At 43.7% G+C, this 20,820-nt stretch overlaps 1 protein-coding gene across 2 annotated transcripts in view; it reads left to right on the top strand.

Annotated features, from left to right (window-relative positions):
* Positions 1-20,820, top strand: part of MFSD11 (major facilitator superfamily domain containing 11) — a 1,014,059-nt gene that overhangs the window by 640,155 nt on the left and 353,084 nt on the right. For both annotated transcript variants that reach the window (XM_069654654.1, XM_069654655.1), the window contains exons 11-12: positions 5,275-5,400; positions 5,759-5,936. In XM_069654654.1, the coding sequence (XP_069510755.1) occupies positions 5,275-5,400; positions 5,759-5,936 (304 nt within the window). The remainder of the gene's footprint in view (positions 1-5,274; positions 5,401-5,758; positions 5,937-20,820) is intronic.

Raw genomic sequence — 20,820 nt, 5'->3', positions numbered from 1 at the left:
AAGAGCTATGCGAACTCCAGAAAGTTTCAGAGCTGCTGCAAAAAGCAGAATCCTTGCTCAGGGATACCAACAATGAAGGTGAGGAAATAGTAGTGAAACGAAGAAAAAAGCAAAAGAGCAAGGAAGACTTTGTGGTTGAACAAAGTTCCCCTCGGGAATATATCAGTACAAAAGAAGACTTTAGAACAAAGTTATTTTTCCCCTGCTTGGATCGGATGATCTCTGAACTAGAAAATCGGTTCTCCAGTGTCAAAGAAGAGATGATGAGAGGAATTCAGGCTTGCAGTCCACTTTCCCCAAATTTCCTATCTGAAGACTTGAGGGAAATTGCAAACCATTACAACATAGACTTATGTCTGGGGAAGCCCTTGTAGCAAAACATTATTTTGCTAAAAAGAAGCTGAATGGTCAAACGCTCTCAATGGATCAAATGTACAAGCTTTTAGATCCTCTAATGTTTCCAAATGTAAAAAAAAATATTCAAATTGCTTTAACTGTGCCAGTGAGCAGTTATAGCTGTGAGAGATCTTTCAGTGCTTTACGGACCCTTCACAATTGACTCAGATGTACAATGGGGCAATCGAGATTACAGGACCTTGCTGTGCTTTCAGTAGAGAGAAGAGTGCTACAATCAGTTTCTGATGATGCTATTGATCGTTTTGCTGGCATGCACACACGAAGGCAAGTACTTACTGTGCTATTTGAGATTGTGATATTATACAGTTTTTTAAATTATATTTCACATGGTTTGTTTTAATTGGTTTGTATAGGAACCCAATGCAGTATCTATGTACAGTTCAGTTATTGCAAATGATCATATTTGTTTTGTATTATACATCTTTTGAATTTAAATTTATTAAGAACCGTTGGAATTGCATCTTGAATTTTTACTGCAGTATATTCTGTCCATACTGAATTTGTATAAATGCACTTAAATGCAAAGGGAATAAAACCACAAATGTAATTGTTATGTTGTAATTGAAAATGCTTTTCATTTGTTAGTTATATTATACTGGGTCTTTGTATCCCAAGTGCTTGCTGCAGCTTATTAGCGCTACAGTATTTGGCAGACATTTAGATCACTAAGAAACAAATGTAGTTTTCTGGTTATTTTGGAAAAATCATGCTGAAATGTGTGATTTTGACAGCGTTTTTTCAAAAATGTTCTTGGGGGGGGGGGGGGTGGGAGGGCATCTAGGGGCATAATGAGGTCGATGAGGGCTGGGGGTGATGTGGTCGTATCTGCATAGACCCTTGATGAGGTGAGCGGCCACGTGTAGGACACTTCTCAGGGGACCAAGGGAGGGCGACGGGAGGCCTTTGAGGAGTGCATTGCCCCCATCCAGGTGGGATACGACCAGTGCTTGAACAGTGGATCTAAAGCTGCCCAGAGGGAGGCAGGGTTTGACTTTTTTACAGACGGTGGAGCTGATACCAAGTTTTCTTGTGTGTCTTGAAGGAGAGGAGTTTGTTGATGTGGAACCAGAGGGACTTGGCTCAGGAGGTGAGCTCAGGTGTGAAACCCTCAGAGTTCATGGTTGAAAGACAGGTCTGTATGTCTGGGTTTTCGGTGCTGTTGGTAAGGAGTAGTAATTCGGTATTGAGCTTCAAGTATGCACTGGACATCCAAGACTGGATCAGCGAGAGGCAAGTTTTGATCCTATGGCTGTCTTTGATGGAGTCGATCTTTAGGTGTGTCGTCGGCATATTGGTAGATGTGGATGTTGTGTGTGGCTAGGAGGGCTCCCAGCGGCTCAAATCGCCAATCTCTACATGGGAATGATAAAGTTCTAGGAAGTAAACACCCTCAGTCCCAGCCAATAGAATATTTCTAAGAAGGGATCCTTGACTAGGCCTCCACCGACAAAGTCTACTATTGGATCTGTAATGGAGGCATTGAGCATTGTCCCTCAGATGTGTCACCAATGGCACTTTTTACTTGAGCAATAAACGCTAAGATGGACATGCATTACCAAGCCAGGCAATAGCCCAGGGCCTCTGTTGCAACCATTAATGTGGAACCTGGGCCATTAACAGCCCTGGTAATATCCACCTGTCAGGGGTTTGCTATTAACACTCAGTTTGGCTTTCCAGGGTAGAAGTTGAGAAATGGCACTTTTCGCATCAGCCATGGACTTGGTGACAAGGGAACTACATGTATTTGATTCTCCCTTTCCATGGCAGCCATTGCTGTGGATGAAGGGCCGGAACAGTGAGCGCTACTGGAGCGTTGAGGGACTTGAGGTATATGGTACTGGGTCCCCCCTTGCCGCAGTTCACCGAACAGCCGCCAAACAGTTACGAGCACCATGAGATACTGAAGCATACATAAATCTGGCCGTTAGCAGTCAGCAGGGTATTTGCAACTTGACGCCATAGATACATTGCAGAAAGTTAACTTTCGAACATGATTGCAGTGCAATAATCCACGAAAGTCGATTCTAGTGGACGCCCTCCCCAGGACATAAGAATGGTTCGCTCTCATGCGGCGCTCCCATTGATGTAGGTTGTAACATAACATTGAGCCCCATTGGACGGTGGTTTAAACAACATCTAAGATTGGAGATCCACGCGGCTAAGATTGGGGCTGGTCCCTAACGTTGGCCAGAATGAGATGACAATCCTGTAAAATTAAGCACTATTACAGCAGAATTTGCTTTTTATTAGCAAATCAACTTGAAGCCGTAAAATAGGTTTGTTTGTCGCTTGTTTTTAGACTACAACAGTTTTGTTCTTGTCGGGCAGCCCCTGAAGAATTTCCTGCATTGACTAAGTTACTAATACTTTGGAAAGAAGCATGTTGGGTTATGGTATATTGAATGAATTGGTATGTGATATGAGTATGAATGAAGTGGTTGATATGTTTTACTGTATTAATCTTTTTGCACAGCACTAGGCACTTTATTAAAAGGAGTGCAATTTTTCAACTTGTATGCTTCCCTTGTACAAACTGTCTGCTTTTTTGCACTGTGTAAACCATAAATAATGTATTTGTGGTCTTGTGAAATGGATCAAATTTGTCTTGTTTTTTAATCTGTGATTTGATATTAATAATGTATGAAATTATTTGTTGCATTGGATGCTTTTTGGTTCTCTGGCCATTTTCTTGGAGGATTTAACCTTCTATGTAACAGATTAGTTTGCTCCCAAGCGTTTTGTTTGCGTCTAAAGGTTACTCAACCGATTTGAGGGATCGCTTTGGGACTAGGGTTTCCCTCACGCCTCTTATAATTGCTGTTAGTCTCCCCTAAGGTCCCCAGTACCAGGGGTGCCTCTAACACATCACATTCATGCACAAAATCGGTTTTAGGTAGGTCAGTGCCAGATATACTTTTGTTTTGGCTTTTCTGGCAGTGCAAGCCATTTTACCACATTGTAAGGCAAATGTAGCTTTTTGGTATCCACTGGGGTACACTTTTATTAAAATCCTGCTCTGAGCCATTTTGTGTTACAGGGCTTCCTTTGTTCTGGTTGACCATGAGGTAGATCTGAAATGGGTGATCTGACGACGTGGGCTGTTTGGCAGCCTCCATACTGGTCATAACTGATTTAGGCCAATATAGATCCCTCGCTCTATAACTTCCTGTGGCGAACACGAAGTGGCAATGCCAACTGACCAACCAGAATGGCTTCGCGTCTGCCCCTTTGCCCCCAGCAAATAAACGGAGACAGAGCTAACTGATTGTGTAGTAGAGGTGTGAGAACAGTGTAATTTTCTTTTGTGCCTAGTGGTTTTAAATGTGAATTTACCTTGATTGTAAATATGTATTTATGGTGATGTAAGAATGCTTTTGTACTATATGAGCTACATAATATAATGTAAAAAAACAGTTGAGAAGAAATAATAAATTAACTTGAATGGAAAATGGCAATTCACCTATATGTGCAGTAAGCGAGCCTGTTGTGTGTAATGGTTATTGTTAAAGACCTTGGGTCTTTTTCCTGCTGGTTAAATAGCTTTTTCCCTTTTTATTCCATACCCTACCATATGCTAAGAGCTAACCTTTGGGTCTAGGGCCTTCTGCATATACAAAGTTTGGGTGGTGTCTTTAGGTCACTGTACATTGTGTAGGCCCATAGATAACTTAACTGCTTCCTCGGTTTTATGGTTCCCTATTTCTCCCTACCCCTTGCTATTATATGTTTAGGTGCTCACCTCATGTAGAGGGGACACATATAAACATTGGGGTTAGGAGAGTCCTTGTATAGGCTTTCTGGTTTATCACAGTACATATTTTAAGTGATAGTTGTATGTGTGACTTCATTAAAGTATATATGTTTGGGTATATCAGTGTGGTGTATTTTCTAGAGATGCATGTGGACTAATTATATCTGCCTTACTACTCCTTCCTGAGAGTTGAGCCTTGTCGCTCTGTCAGTGACAATCTTCCTGAGTTGAAAAATATGAACTTGTTAATGGCATTTAGATTAGACTTGAAGATCATATCCAAACCTCAGTTACCTAGTTATCTCATGCCACACTCTGATAACGCCATTATTTGCCACTCCTATATAATTTTTCTGTCCATAGATACTAATTGGCCCAGCTATTGGGATCTTGAAATATTACAAGGCTCACTCATTTCCTGGCTTCCTGCAGTCGGGGGATCGGTGGTGTACGGTGTAGAAGAATCGACTTAAAAGTGGACTTTATACCCTAGATGGTGTTTGGTGGGGACTGGCAAATACACTGCCAGTAGTAGTGTCCTATTGGGGAAATGAGGATGTATAGGTGCCTGCACAGAAAGAGCAGGTGTCTTTGCAGGGACTTGAAAGGAAGAGTACATGTATTTCTCTGAACTAACCCTTAAAAAAAGTAGTAATTCTAGTTGAATTCTAGTTGAATATTTTTTTTTAAGTGTAGATTTCTTTTGCTAAGGATTTCTTAGAACGATGCATTTTGTTGTCTGATATATATCAATTGCAAGAGTTTATAGTTGTAGATGGTACATGTACAACTCTAAAGATAGTAAGGCAATATTGGTTCCTTGATGCATACATGTTTGAATGCATACCTTCATCCACTCCTTCAACTTTCTTTTGCATTGACAAAATAGAACAAACAGTAACACAGTTGACCTCGTAATTCTCCATATGCATACTGCATATCAAAGCCATGATGCAAGAACCACATCAGAAATCTCTAGTTCACATATGCAGTTCAGTGCCCCGTGCCTTAGTGCTGCACCTGTTGAAATTGTTGAGAAACTTTCTGCCCTGCTCCTTATGCACTCGGTTAACCAGTCTCATTTCTATGTGTTTTTTTTCTCTTAGGTCTGGAGCTGACGTTCTATTCTGGTGTTTATGGCACATGCATTGGTGCCACCAACAGATTTGGTGTGGATGAAAAGAGTCTCATCGGCCTCTCTGGCATTTTTATTGGCATTGGTGAAATCTTAGGTTTGTTCTTTTTGCTCATTAAAGAAATACTGTTGTCTTGGAACATTTTTACATTGTGCCTGGGGCTTATCTGCAGTGCACTTTCTCATGAATAAAGCACCCCTTTAGACCCCTGATTTAAATATGCACATTCATAAGTTCTGTTGAATGCCTGTTGTAGTCAGACTGATGGGGTTCTTTTTATTTGCTATTTGCAGGACTACTCCCGATTTTGACTTTGAATGTTGTTAATCTACTTCCTTCTATACATACTGTCCTGAGATTCTACACCTCCTGCACTGATTCTTTTGTCATGAAGTCTTCTTTTCTTTTTGTTGGTCTTTGAGAAGTTTTGTTAAACGATTTCTCTCGTCCACAGGTGGAGGATTGTTTGGGCTGCTGATGAGCAAGAGTGGGCGTTTTGGCCGTAACCCAATTGTGTTTTTGGGTCTGGTGGTGCATCTCTTGGCCTTCTTTCTAATATTTGTTAATGTGCCCAATGATGCGCCGATATCCTCGAGCAATGGTACCGAAAACAGAGCATACATGGAGCCCAGGTACAGTGTTCAATGTGATGAGAGGTAATGGCAGTGTAGTCAAAGGAAGGGTTAGGGGGATGTGGTGGTCAGTATAGCCTACCTCTTTGGGAAGACTAACTGAATAAAGGTCACTTAAGAAGAGATCATATCACCTGTGTGCTACTCTTCTCTCCACTGCTATTGTGCACTGTTGGGATATTGCTGCTCTGCAAGCCAGGCTCATACAGAGTCTCTAGCTCTTATGATTGTGCATGTCAAAAGATGGGCTCCGATTTATTTATACATTATTGGTTGTTGGGCTTTTTCATGTGGTCTTGTCTTGATTGTTGTATGTCTGGATATTGCTAACTGGTTTGGTTGTAAAATGTTTTTTTCTTTTCTTAAGCTTGACTCATCGGTTTCATGACCTGTTATTTATGTCATATAACTATTGTAGATGCTGTACGTTTTGTAATCTATACAATGTATTGGCTTTATACTGGTATTTTGTTCTTGTTTTCTGTATGTTTGATTGAAATTGAAATAAAGTGGGAAAAAAAAGGGCTCTGGGTGTAGGACTGTTACGGTATTTCATAACCTGCTTTGGCGATGTGTTCTGAGAAACATGTTAAAATGGATTTTGAGAATTTGGCCCTGTGGACAGATTTCTGAGAGGCCACTCTATTCTGATGAACGGGACAAACGTGAGTGTCTAGCCAAACCTTATCTGAGAAGTGTAACTAAACAGCAAGGGTTAGATGTAGGATGGCATGGAGTAGGGAAGGGTTCCGGTAAGCACACGCAGAGCACGCTTAAGACAAGTTGGGTAGAACGTATAAAAACAGTTCTTTATTTAGGCCTTGAACCATATATGGATTCAACAACTGTTTATCATATGGACTAAGCCAGCACTATGCATTTTTATTGTCACCATTTTCTTAAAATAATTGGAAGTATAACGCACGTGCACCAGCCAAATGATGTGCATTGAGTATGAACAGAGAGGTTTACCATATGTCCACCATGTAGGGAAACCGACAATCATTTTTCCAATTCTCCCAATTTGCTGTGTATAGATTAACCAAAATTGAATAAGAGAATTGTTAGAGTAATTGCATTCAGCACTTTATCATTGGAATAATAATTATGGCAGCTATAATATTTATGCACTAAGCACTTTATAAATACATTTGATGTATTTTATAATAATCGCACTATGCACTTTATTGTGGAAATAATAATTGTGGCTGCTAAAATATCCATGCATTAAGCACTTTAAAACAAAGTAATTTAAAAAAATGTTCGATTTTGTGGTAATTGGGGGACAATTTGGAGCTTTACGGAACATGGTGGGCATATTTGTGTAACTCCCTACCTGGTGTTGTGTTTAGGTACAGGGTTTTTGTACCCATGATTATATGCCACTAGATGCATGTAAACCATTATAAAATGGCCGCCATGGTTTCTACACCTACATTGCACAACGCGATTCGTGTTGCATATTGATGAAAGAGAAAAGAGACAACTGTGGAGCATAGACCATAGAAATTTGTTTTTTTTTGTATATGTATCACCACTGGGTGGTGTGAATATTTGTATGTGAACAAGCAGCGAGGACGTTGGTTAGCTCGTTTTTATTTTTAAATGGTGAAGAAATCAATAAACTGGACATTATGAGGAACTGACTTTCGTCTGGAAGGTTTTTGCATTGGGCGCAGTCTTAATTGTTGATAGCTGATCGGATGGAGTGCATATCCTCTTTGGTTACTATTGTTTAGGTTCCCTTTCGCAAATATATATATATATTTCTGAGGCTTGTGGAATCTGCTTAGATCACATGCTGTGCATAGGCCGACATCTAGTGGAAGCTGCGGAGTATTACAGTTTGTTTTTCGAAAGTCGAAAATGGGCGTCGACACAGGCGTGCCAGTAATACTATCCCTAGTGTGACGTCCACTGTACCCAAGATCCCTCACGCGTGTAGGATCCTCAGATTGTTTTTTTCCGCCATACTGGTCGGAAGCATCTTGCGGAGTTCCCTGGCCTTAGCCATACTTTTGCTGTTATTATAATTATAATTCTTATTCATTCCCTTCCCCACCCCAACGTCGACCCTCGACCTCGACGACGGCTGGAGAAGTCATCGACTGTCGAATGCTGCACGACGGATCTGGGCCTCGGAAGGCCGCTGGCCTCGGCCCGGGCCTAGTAGGCCGCTGGCCTCGGCCCTTACAAGTAGGGAGAGTGGGGGGTGGTACATACTCTTCACTCGTGATATATAGTTACATTTTATATATTCCTACACTTAGCAGCCCGCTGCCTTAAGGTGCGTATGGAGGGTGCCCCTTTTCAATTCTGCCCCAAGTGCAATCGCAAATACCCTTGGGTCGACAGGCACGCCACGTGCAATCTCTGCTTACCGAGGGATCACCCCGAAGCGAACTGCAGAGCGTGTAGTAGGTTTAAACCTAAGACACTTAAGGACCGTTCGACAAAGCGTTGGGCCCACCACGCCAGGCAGGAGGCCATGGCAGCGGAGGGCGCCTTCAGCGATGGCAGCGACGCTGTACTTTCGGACGGCGAGGGCATTACGGCGTCGAAAGACAGCCGGCGAGCGCAGGTCCCCGACCTCGGAAGGTCGTCCGGCAGGGCGGCTATGGGGAAGACCCCCGGCGACGCAAGCGCTACACACCTAACACACACTAAACACACTAAGACCAACCGGACCTCGACGACGTCGACTTCCCGGAAAGAGGCACAAAAAGAACGGTCCGACTCGGTGTCCTCTGGGCGCTCTCGATCGAGATCACCTCACGACGCAAGGCAATCATCCACTCTTGCCAAGAGTGCCTCGCTACACACATTAACGGAAGTTCGATCGTCGGGAGACGAAGACGACTTCCACCCCCAGGCCGCGCTCCAAGTTACCGAGACCGCGGTTAACACCAGTGAGGCCCCACGCCCGAAGCACACAGATACCTCTCCAGACCCTCGGCGCCAGGCGTCGAAAGTCTCAGGGGCCTCCAAGGGACAGGGAAAACATTTTTCCACACACGGGGAGGGGGGGAAACAGCGGAAAGCACAGCCTTCCACTCCTGTAAAGCCATCCTCTCACCCTAGGCAGACAAGCAAACACAAGTCTACCCTTGAAAAGTCCCATAAATCATCACCTACTAAAGTAATACCCTGTTCCAGGGAATGGTCCAGTGAAGACATAGACAGGGTTATGTCTAGGATGTCTTCCTTGGCTGATTTTTATAATAAGAACCCAGAACATTTTCTTTCATATAACCCTCAAGGGGCCACACCCTCAGGCTCCTCCGATCCTATCCCGCTAAGTAAAAAGCCCCGGTTCGAAAGACCTGAACCCTTCGAGGTTCAGCCTTACTCCACTCCATATTCTACTCCACTCCCCAGTTACCAGGGACAAGTTTTCCCTGAAGAGGACCAGGAGTTTGAAATTATGGAAGAACAAACCGGGACAGATTACTATGCAGAGGATGAGGACCTGGAGGAGGGAGAAGATGAGCAGGAAATTTACAGAGTAGATTCCCCAGTACAAAGCGAAGCCCCAGTTACCGACTCTCCAGTTGATAACCAGCCCCTCCTTAACGAGGTTCTCGCTCGAGCAGCGGAACATTTCCACATCGACACCCACGGTGTACAGGAGGAAAGGGACTTCGCGGAGGAGTTTGTAGGAGAGAGGAGACCGGTCGCTCAGACCATCCCTATCCTCAAATCCATCCAACGAAGAATAGATCCTTCCCTGGTGAATCCTAACCTCACCAGAGCTGTCAACCCCAGAATTGAAAAGATTTTCCGGGCAGCCCAGTCTGACCCTCTGTATATAAAGGGACATCTTAAACCAGATTCCCTAGTGGTTACCAACACTAGAAAAAGGGCTGGCACGCCCTTATCTTCATCAGAAGCTCCTCCCGACAAGGAGAGCAAAAAACTTTACGGGTTTGGCAGGAAGGTAGCCTCAACGTCCGCCTACCAAGCAAGGATTGCGAATTCCACCACCCTGTTGGCTAGTTACAATTGCCATCAATGGGAAGAAGTCGCGGCGCTCATTGCCTCTGCTCCAGAACCGTTAAAGGGCCAGCTGGCTCGGATCTCGGCAGAGGGGAGAGCCGTGTCTGGTTGCATTTTAAAAGCAACTTTCGACGCCGCTGACAACGCAGGGAGATTGATAGCAGAAGGTACTGTTATCAAGAGACATGCGTGGTTACGGCAGTCGGGATTCAAGACAGAAACCCAGGCTTCTTTAATAGACAAGCCAGTGGAACCCGACCTATTGTTTGGGAAAGCGGTCGAAGACGCACTTAAAAATGCCAAAGATGAATATGAGACTCTCAAATCCCTTGGCCAGCTTACCAACAAACCCCCTAACCAGAGGGGGAACAGTAATTTTCGTCGCCCACGCGGCCAAAATTCACAAAGAGGCAACTATGCCAGGGACAGGGTACACAATGGAATAACAACCAGCAGTCTACCCAGAGTTACGGCAGGGGTAACAAGAGAGGTCGTGGAAGAGGCAGAGGCAGCCCCAACAAGGGAGGTGGCACGCCTCCACCAAAACAGTGACGCTCAGTTCAGGGTCCCTTGTCACGCAACCCCAGTAGGGGGACGCATTTCCACCTTCACCCAGGCTTGGGAAGGGATCACCTCAGACAGATGGGTGCTGTCAACAGTATCCGCAGGATATTGTATAGAACTACTGCAGCGTCCCCGGAACCATCCTCCACGACAAAGAGTGCACTCCCTAGAGCATCAAATGATCCTTCTCGAGGAGATCGCCATTCTGCTAGAAAAGGACGCGCTAGAACTCGTCCCAGGACACCAGGTAAACAAGGGTATCTATTCAACTTACTTCCTTGTGCCAAAGAAAGATTTAACAATGCGCCCAGTATTGGACTTACGGCCTGCCAACAAGTATGTCAAGCCACAAAAATTCCGTATGACCACGCTACAAGAGGTAATCCCCCTCCTAAAAAAGGGGGATTACATGGCAACCTTGGATATGAAAGATGCTTATTTTCATATTTCCATGCTCCCAGCGCACAGAAAGTACTTGCGCTTCAAGGTGGACAGTCGCCACTACCAATTCAAGGTACTGCCCTTCGGGATAGCTTCAGCACCAAGGGTATTCACCAAGGTACTGGCGGTGGCGGCTGCACACCTACGCAGGGAGGCAATCCCGGTGTACCCTTATCTGGACGACTGGCTCATAACGGGGGAAACCCCAGGAATTTGCAGGTCAAACATTCAGAGGACTATCGACCTCCTCCACGAATTAGGCTTCTCTATCAACGAGAAAAAGTCAAGTCTGGTGCCAAGCACCTCAAAACAGTTTCTAGGAGCTATCCTAGATACTCAGAAAGGATTGACCTTCCCTTCGGAAGAGAGAATTCGGAATATACTTCTGCAAATTCCGCATTATCAGTCAGGTCAACAGATAACAGTACGCAAAGCTATGCGGTTACTGGGCATGATGGCGTCATGCATTTACCTGGTCCCCCACGCGCGTCTGCGCATGCGTCCCATGCAGGAATGGTTGGCGAAACAGTGGTCTCAGGCAAGTGGTCATTGGGACGATCTAGTGGTCGTGTCGCCAACACTCGTACAGAGCCTACACTGGTGGACAAGAGAGAATCTCGCAAAGGGGAAACCCTTTTACGATCCCGAAGTACAAGCCGTGGTGACTACAGATGCATGCCTGACTGGGTGGGGAGCTCACCATCTCCACCACACAGCTCAGGGTCTCTGGTCTCACTCAGTAGCCAAGAACCACATCAATCTGCTAGAGCTTCTGGCAGTATTCCGAGCGCTAAAGACGTTCGAGCCCCATCTACTGAACTTGTCGGTGCAGATCAGGACGGACAGCACGACAGCCATGTTCTATCTGAACAAGCAAGGGGGGACTCGTTCGCCAAATCTGTCCAAGCTTGCCCAGAAAATATGGATATGGGCACTCAGACGGAACATCTTCCTGTCATCACAACATGTTCCAGGGGAGCTCAATTCCCTAGCGGATGCTCTAAGCAGAGACTCCCTCCCAGAAGAACACGAATGGGTCCTTCACAGAAACGTAGTAGAAGATCTCTTCTCTCAGTGGGGTTTCCCCACTATAGACCTATTCGCCACAAGCGAAAACAAACAATGCCCAGGATTTGCATCCAGGTTCCCCCAGCCGGACTCCCAAGGGAATGCCCTGTGGATGAACTGGTCAGGGATGTTTGCGTACGCTTTTCCACCAACTCCTCATCAGGAAGGTGGTGTACAAGATGAACAAGGAATCGATGACGCTCATCCTAGTTGCTCCCATGTGGGCGAGACAACCATGGTTTCCACACCTACGCAGGATGGCGGTGTGCGAGCCCATCAGACTCCCAGCCTGGTACAACCTACTGTCCCAGCAACAGGGTCGAACAGTGCATCAGGAACCCAACTCTATGAACCTAGCAGCATGGCTCCTGAAGTCAGAGAGTTTGGACATCTCAAATTACCACAGAGGTGTATGGACATTCTAAAGGAGTCCAGGAAACCAAATACAAGGCACTGTTACTTTGATAAGTGGAAAAGATTCGTTATCTGGTGCCAGAATAAACAAATCAACCCGGTTGATTGCACTCCTTCCAACGTTGTGACATACATGCTCCACCTGCTGGATGCAGGGTTGGTTTTTAACTCGCTGAAAGTACACCTGGCAGCCCTCTCGGCTTACACCACATCCCATAACAAGGTCTCGTGGTGGAAAGTACCAGTGGTTAAAGCCTTCATGGAAGGAGTAAAGAGACTTCACCCTCCTATTTCGAACCCACCGCCAGGATGGGACCTCAACGTGGTGCTAGCTAAGCTCATGGGACCCCCATTCGAACCCATGCATAAAAGTAGTCTCAAACACCTGACTTATAAAACGGCCTTCTTAGTAGCCATTACCTCCATAAGAAGGGTCAGTGAAATTCAGGCTCTGTCAGTGCAGGATCCTTTCTTTACTATCCACAAGGACAAACTGGTTTTACGCACACACCCTAGGTTCTCACCTAAATTCATATCCAAGTTCCATGTAAACCAGTCCATCGAGCTTCCGGCTTTCTTCCAAAACCCGCAAAGCTCGGCTGAGGTGAAACTACACACCCTAGATGTGCGTAGGGCGGTCCTATACTATGTAAATAAAACCAGACCGCTAAGGAAAACAGACCAACTGTTTGTCTCCGTAGCTACAGGCAGAGAGGGGGATCGCGTCTCTAAGGGCGCTATCTCGAAGTGGATTATCAACTGTATACATCTGTGTTACTCTCTTTCTGAAAAGACACTGCCTTTTACGCCAAGGGCCCACTCTACTAGAGGCATTGGTGCCACTCTGGCTTTCATTGCAAATGTTCCCCTCGACACCATTTGCAAAGCAGCTACTTGGAGCTCTATTCACACTTTTACTCAGCATTACTGCATTGACACTCATTCCAAGACAGATACACAAGTGGGACAAGCGGTTCTAAGACACCTGTTTGCTCATGACCCTTCTCACATCCCACCTCCTTCTTCTGGTACTGCTCGCTAATCTATGCACAGCATGTGATCTAAGCAGATTCCACAAGCCTCAGAAGGGATACATTACTCACCGTAATCGTATTTCTGATGCTTGTATCTGCTTAGATTCACATGCGACCCACCCTTCCTCCCCTCCGAGAGAAGGCGCATGATTGCTTGTAGTCTTACCTTTCTGTCTATCTGCTTGGATTATCTGTACTCACGCTACTCCTCATGCTTCCTCATGTCAGGGAAAAAAAAATACAATCTGAGGATCCTACACGCGTGAGGGATCTTGGGTACAGTGGACGTCACACTAGGGATAGTATTACTGGCACGCCTGTGTCGACGCCCATTTTCGACTTTCGAAAAACAAACTGTAATACTCCGCAGCTTCCACTAGATGTCGGCCTATGCACAGCATGTGAATCTAAGCAGATACAAGCATCAGAAATACGATTACGGTGAGTAATGTATCCCATATATATATATATATATATATATATATATATATATATATATAGATATATAGATATATAGATAAAACTTGCTAAAGGGACGTTATGGTTAAGTTGCGCTACTAAAAACCTGTGAAATACAGTGAAAAAACGTTGTTAAAGGGACGTTATGGTTCCAAGTAAAACCGAAAAACCCCTGAAATTAGTCAGTTATGGTAAGTTAAGCAACCATAACTCGCGCCACCACCGTGCACTGCTAAGACTAACACCCAAGACATCAAAGATGACATCACAAATGTCATTGATGACATCACTGATGACAACACATGTGCATTTTACTTTCATGAAAAGTCAGTACAAGGGATTCTTATTGTAATGTTAATAAAAAAGTGTCAAGGATCATTGGAATAAATATGAGGTACGTAGTGCATTAAGTAATGCATTATTCCAAATAGCATTGTATTATGAAGTTTGTTCCAATATACTAAGGTACACATGTAGTAACATAGGCATAGTGTGCAGCAGACATGATGGAGATGCAATATTAATAATCTTGCCATGTTAAATACTAAAATTATAAATGCTTTCTTATTAGTCTTGCATACTGTGAAACATTTAATAAGTACCTAATCAAACCCACTTACATTATTGCATTGTTGTACACAAAACACAAGCAGACAACAACACATACAAATAGAGCACATACAGGGAAAGTGAAGTAAACAAAAAAAACAGTGTTACCCGACAATGTTCATAACCTAACTGAATATCTTCATGCACAGAAATTATTGTTCTGCTACAAAGGTACTACTTCCCTATGTATAACTATCACATATTGTGACTAGACCCTAAGGAAAGTAGTGTAAGTGCAATGTGTACAAATATGAGCATATCCAGGGAAAGTACAGTAATAGAAAAACAGAACTATAAGACAGTGTTGATAACCTTACTAATCATCTTCATACATAGAAAGAATTGCTGTCTTCCAAGTCTGTGTTTTCCCCTTCGTATATGTTCATATGCCTTGAGTGGACCCTAAGTGAATTACTGCAAAACATATTTGAAGTCTACAAATATAGTACTTTCTACTATAGTATAGTGAATTTTTAGTTCCTGACTGTTACTGGCCTAGATATATCAGTAAAGGAAAAAAGAGTGAGCCAGACATATGATGGCATCAGTGATGTCATCAATGACATTTGTGATGTCATCTTTGATGTCCTGGGTGTTATAGTTTTAGCAGTACATGGTGGTGGCGCGAGTTATGGTTGCTTAGCTTACCATAACTGGCGAATTTCAGAGGTTTTTCGGTTTTACTTGGAAACATACCGTCCCTTTAACAACGTTTTTTCACTGAATTTCATAGGATTTTAGTAGCACAAGTTAACCATAACGTCCCTTCAACAAAGTCTTTTCATTGAATTTCATAGGTTATTATTAGTGCAACTTAACCATAATGTCTACGAACATCTGACTTCATTGCAGACCTTCCGGAGAGTGCCACATGACGATATTCTGGCTCGCGGCATGATAACGTGTCCGAGAAACCGTAAGCACTTCACGATAAGATCTGTGCTTTGCGGACAGTTCAGAACTGCATTTTCTACTGATCTAGGAACTTTCAACTTCAAAATTTCCCTTGCAGAGCTCCAACAGCTATTCCTACTCATCCATTAACAATCTAGTACACAGTACATACTTTTAGCAAAACTGCTATTTATCTTAAAGAATCAGCTAATGCCATCCCTCCTCCCCAAGAGACACCACCACTGCTGTAATCAAGGAGCATGAGAAACACTGCCCCCTACCTTAGAAATAACACACGCGCAACCTTTTGTTCTAAGCTCTCGTGCCAAAAAAAAAATGCATCCAAAAACCAAATAAATGTTCCTTTAGGAACCACCTTTCACAGTTAAAAAATAGAACAAAAAAACAACTTATTGCATCCATCTACTTTATATTTCTCAGTAAAGTACATAGACTCAATAAGATTTTCCAACAATTCCATTTGCATTTTGTTTTATGCTAATGGGAATATTGTTGCGTTCATCCTCCGTTCCAGGGACTGGAATGGTAGATACCGGCCCAGCAGCCCAAGTTATCAGCCCAAGCGAAGCGAGGGTGGATAACGAGGTCTCTGGACCATTATCCCCCCTTTCCAGCCCCTGAAATGGGGGATGAAGGCCATTAGCAGCCTAGGTTCCCAAAGCAGGAACCCGGGGTACTAAAAAAGGGGGTTTTTCTTGGCGTCCCAGTGTAGGAAGGAAAATCCTTTTCCAAGATGGCCACCATGGAAAGAGAAGGCGGGGGTTGCATACAGGGGCCCTCTTCGCTTTCCATGGCAGCCTGCAGAAGGCAAAAAGAGAATCCTATGACCATATTACCACAAGCACATTTTTCTTCCCTTTCAAATCTATCCTAATTTCGAATAACTTTACGACAAAGCCAGTCCCAGGTGGACATGGCCACTTTAATCCTATGTTTTGTCCCTTGTGGTCATGGCCAGTAGCCAGATTGTCTGGATCATGACCTTATTCCATGACCCAGACAATCTGGCCACGGCACATGGCCACAGGCTACCCCTCAGTCACTAAAGGTATACCGCTATTTTTTGTAGCTACATTATGACACTTGTTAAAAAATAAAACATTGGCACATTTCCAAAACCATGCTTGTAAGTCCTTGCCAATGCTCCTTATGCAAGTTTGCTGGAAATCCACCCATGTTTTATTTTTTCAAAAGTGTGAAATGTATTCACATACAATCGTCCTATAACCTAGCCCCCACTTGACAAAATCCATTCTGACTTTACGAAAACATGTATATCTAGATCTATAATCTTTTTGCAAACCTTGTGTAGATTTGTCAAATGGCACCACATTTATAAGCCTTTACAATATTTTGGGAACCCCGCCCCCTCTAATTTTGCTCCCTCTTGACGGAATCCCACCAAACTTCAGTTTGCCAAATTAAGCGTAGATTCGTCAAATGGCACCTCATTTATAAGCCATTACATTATTTTGGGACCCCCCTCTAATTTTGCCCCCTCATGACAGAATTCCACCAAACTTTTTAAACTCATTCGAATTAGGGCAGAAATATACATGCAAAATGTCATGCAGTGCTTTTAAGTGGCGGCAAAGTTCTAAGCCATTCAAGAACTGCATTTCACCAACTCTGTAATGCTGAGGTGGCCGCCAACTTTTCAGGACTGTTTGCGAACATCCAAACTGTGTAAGTGGACTTCTTGCTTCTTGCTTCCATATCCCATCCCATCCTCATCACCCCTCACCTCCCCAGAGATTATTTGAGAAGTTTGATGAGTGCAATGTTGTGTTTTTTAATGTTTTTACCGCGATGTTCTGCCGGTGTCCGCAGATCCAAGATGTCGGGCGTTTCCAAAAATCTGACACACTTTACGCTCTTCACCATCCAATCAGCGAACACGTCGCATGTCCGCAGACATGACGCAAGCCGATTAACCAATCAGTGTCCTGTCCCCGGATCGAACAGGGAAGTGTGTCCGTGGAGCAGGCATAGATATCACTAATTTTTTGTGACCTACTTTTTGGTCATTTTCTTTAAAACTATTGGATGGATTTTCACCAAATTTACAAAAATATGCTTTCGGGACCAAGCCACTGCCCCTGCTGCAAATTTGGTGAAAATCCATGCAGCAGTTTGGGCTGTAGGCATGAGCAAACTTTTTTTCCCCGTTCAGTCTATGGGAAAAAAGACATTTTGGGCCCCGCCTTTGACCAAACCTCATCAAACTTTGCAAAACAATTCAGAGTGGGCCATATACTTTTTTTGCAAAGTTTGGTGAGGATTCGTCCAGGGGGAGCGAAGTTATAAGCCGCCCAAAAAGTTCTCTTCCTATGAGATGAGCAACTTAACCATAACTACAGGGCCACTAATGTGGCCGTGTAATGCCTGCGGTAGCGGCTATGTAGTTATGGTTAAGTTGCTAAACCCATTGGAAGAGCACTTTTTTGGCGGCTTATAACTTCGCTCCCCCTCGACGAATCCTTGCAAAAATAGTATATGGCCCACTCTGAATATTTTTGCAAAGTTTGGTCAATGGGAGGCAAAGTTATAGGGGGTCCCAAAATGTCTTTTTTTTCCCCCCCATAGACAGAATGGCGAAAAAACTTTGCTCGTGCCTACAGCCCAAACCGCTGGACGGATTTCCACCAAATTTGCGGCAGGAGCGGCGGCTTAGTCCCGAAAGCGTGCTTTTGTAAATTTGGTGAAAATCCATCCAGTAGTTTATTTTAAAATGACTAAAAGGTAGGTCTAAAGAAAATTAGTGATATCTAGGTCCGCTCTGCGGACACACTTCCATGTTCAGTCCGCGGACAGGACTCCGATTGGCTTGGAAGGCAACGTGGTGTCCGCGGACATCGGACGTGCCCACTGATTGGATGGTGAAAAGCATGAAGTGCGTCAGTTTTTGGAAACGCCCGCCATCTTGGATTTGCGGACAGCAGCCGGTGTCCGCGGACATCGCGGTAAATACGTATTAAAAAGCACAACATTGCACTTATCAAACTCATCAAATAACCTGGTTACCAGGTGAGGGGTGATGAGGATGGGATGGTATATGGCTGCATGAAGCAAAAAAAAGGGTGTTTTTTCCCCTGAAAGTCTGCAAACAGTTGGGATGTTCGCGAACAGTTCTGAGAAGTTCAGGGACACGTCAGATGTTTGGGGGCAGTTGTTTGATGGCATATAAATTTGGTACCACTCAATGGAACTGCATGGAATTTTGCAAATATATTCCTGACCTGATTTTGGTGGGATTCTGTCAAGAGGGGGGTCCCAAAATATTGTAAAGGCTTATAAATGTGGTGCCATTTGACAAATCTACACAAAGGTTTGCAAAAAGATTATAGATCTAGATATAAATGATTTCGTAAAGTCTGAATGGATTTTGTCAAGTGGGGTCTGGGTTATATGACGATTGTATGTGCATACATTTGACACTTTCAAAAAAATAAAACATGGGTGGATTTCCAGCAAACTTGCGTAAGGAGCATTGGCAAGGACCTGAAAGCATGGTTTTGCAAATGTGCCTGTGTTTTATTTTTTGACAAGTGTCATAAAATGTAGGTGCACAAATAGTGATATATCATTGGTGACTGAGGTGTAGCCTATGGCTATGGGCAGTGGCCAGGTTGTCTGGGTCATTATCCGGATTATCTGGCTACAGGTCATGACCACGTGGGACAACACATGGGGTTGAAGTGGCCATGTCCAACTGGGACTGGCTTTGTGGTAAAGTTATTCGAAATTGTGATAGATTTGAAAGGGAAGAAAAATGTGCTTGTGGTAATAAGGTCATAGGGTTCTCTTTTCTCCTTCTACAGGCTACCAATAAAAGCGAAGAGGGGCCCTGTATGGAACCCCGTCTTCCCTTTCCATGCTGGCCATCTTGGAAAAGGATTTTCCTACCTACACAAGGACGCTGTCGGCGTCCCGGTGTAGGACGAAAAATCCTTATTTTTTTTTAAAAAAAAGATTTTTTTTATAACACCCCGTATTCCCGCTTTGGGAACCTAGGGTGCTAATAGCCTTCATCCCCCAATACAGGGGCTGGAATGGGGGGGGGGGATAATGGTCCAGAGACCTCTTATCCACCCTCGCTTCGCTTGGGCTGATAACCTGGGCTGCCGGGCCGGTATCCACCGTTCCAGTCCCTGGAACGGTGGATGAACGCCACAATATTTCCATTAGCATAACACAAAATGCAAATGAAAATGTTGGAAAATCTTATTGAGTCTTTGTACTTTACTGAGAAATATAAAGTAGATGTAACTGTTCCTAAATGAACGTTTCTTTTGTTGTTTTTGGATGTATACTTTTTTTGGCAGGAGAGCTAAGAACGAAAGGTGGGGAGGAAATGAGGGAAGAGGCTGCCCAACACTAATATAGAGGGGTAGGTGGACAGGGGAAAATGTTTTGCGTGTTATTTCTAAGGTAGGGGGCAGTGGTGGTGGCTCTTGGGGAGGAGGGATGGCATTAACTGATGCCATTTTAAGATAAATAGCAGTTTTGCTAAACGTATGTACTGTGTACTAGATTGTTAATGGATAATGAGTAGAAATAGGTGTTGGAGCTGTGCAAGGGAATTTTTGAAGTTGAAAGTTCCTAGATCAGTAGAAAATGCAGTTCCGTGTCCGCGAAGCACGTATCTTATCCTGAAGTGCAGACTGGTGCTCGGACAAGTCGTCATGTGGCACTGTCCGGAAGGTCCGCAATTAAGTCAGATGTTCGTAGACGTCTACAGATGCAAAAACTAGTTGAAATAGTTGCAAAAAGTCTATAGAAGTGTTAAAAATGATTGTAGAAGGTGGGAAATGGCAGAGTTTTAAGGTGACAAAATGAACAAGCCTGGAGGGGGGAAGGGTCACACGGAACTGGAAACCAAACTTAAAAAGGAATGAACATGACTTAAATCGTAAACACCAGGGAGGAAATGGGCCAAGTCAAGGAAATTATAAAACTAGCATATTTTATTTGTCACATATCAAAAAACCATTCGAAAAAATTGACACATAATATATCATAAAAGTACATATCCATACACAATTCATAGTGCTGCACAATTTAAATGTAATGCAAAAAGTGGAAGTGCATGCCTCACAGTAACCCATGCTGCAGTTAGGGATAAAGAGCAGCAGTAGAATTCTAATATGCTGCTATAGGAAAGCAGAAAAGGAGGGAACACCTGAAAGATAAATCTCTAACTAGATGTCCACAACCCTTCTAAATCCTAGATGCATGCACCCAACAATTTCTAATTAACATACATATAGGACCATGAATGTATCATCAATGAATAGGGTCAACCAACATTAAAAGTGCAAAAATTACTAAATGTTGAGTTAAAGAATCATATCCAGCATAATAGCCTGGACTGATTAATGTGT

This window comes from Ambystoma mexicanum, chromosome 3q, assembly GCF_040938575.1.
Source record: "Ambystoma mexicanum isolate Mex_15411 chromosome 3q, UKY_AmexF1_1, whole genome shotgun sequence".
Classification (NCBI taxonomy): domain Eukaryota; kingdom Metazoa; phylum Chordata; class Amphibia; order Caudata; family Ambystomatidae; genus Ambystoma; species Ambystoma mexicanum.
The sequence above is the reverse complement of the archived record's forward strand: the minus strand, read 5'-3'. Positions and strand labels throughout refer to the sequence as shown.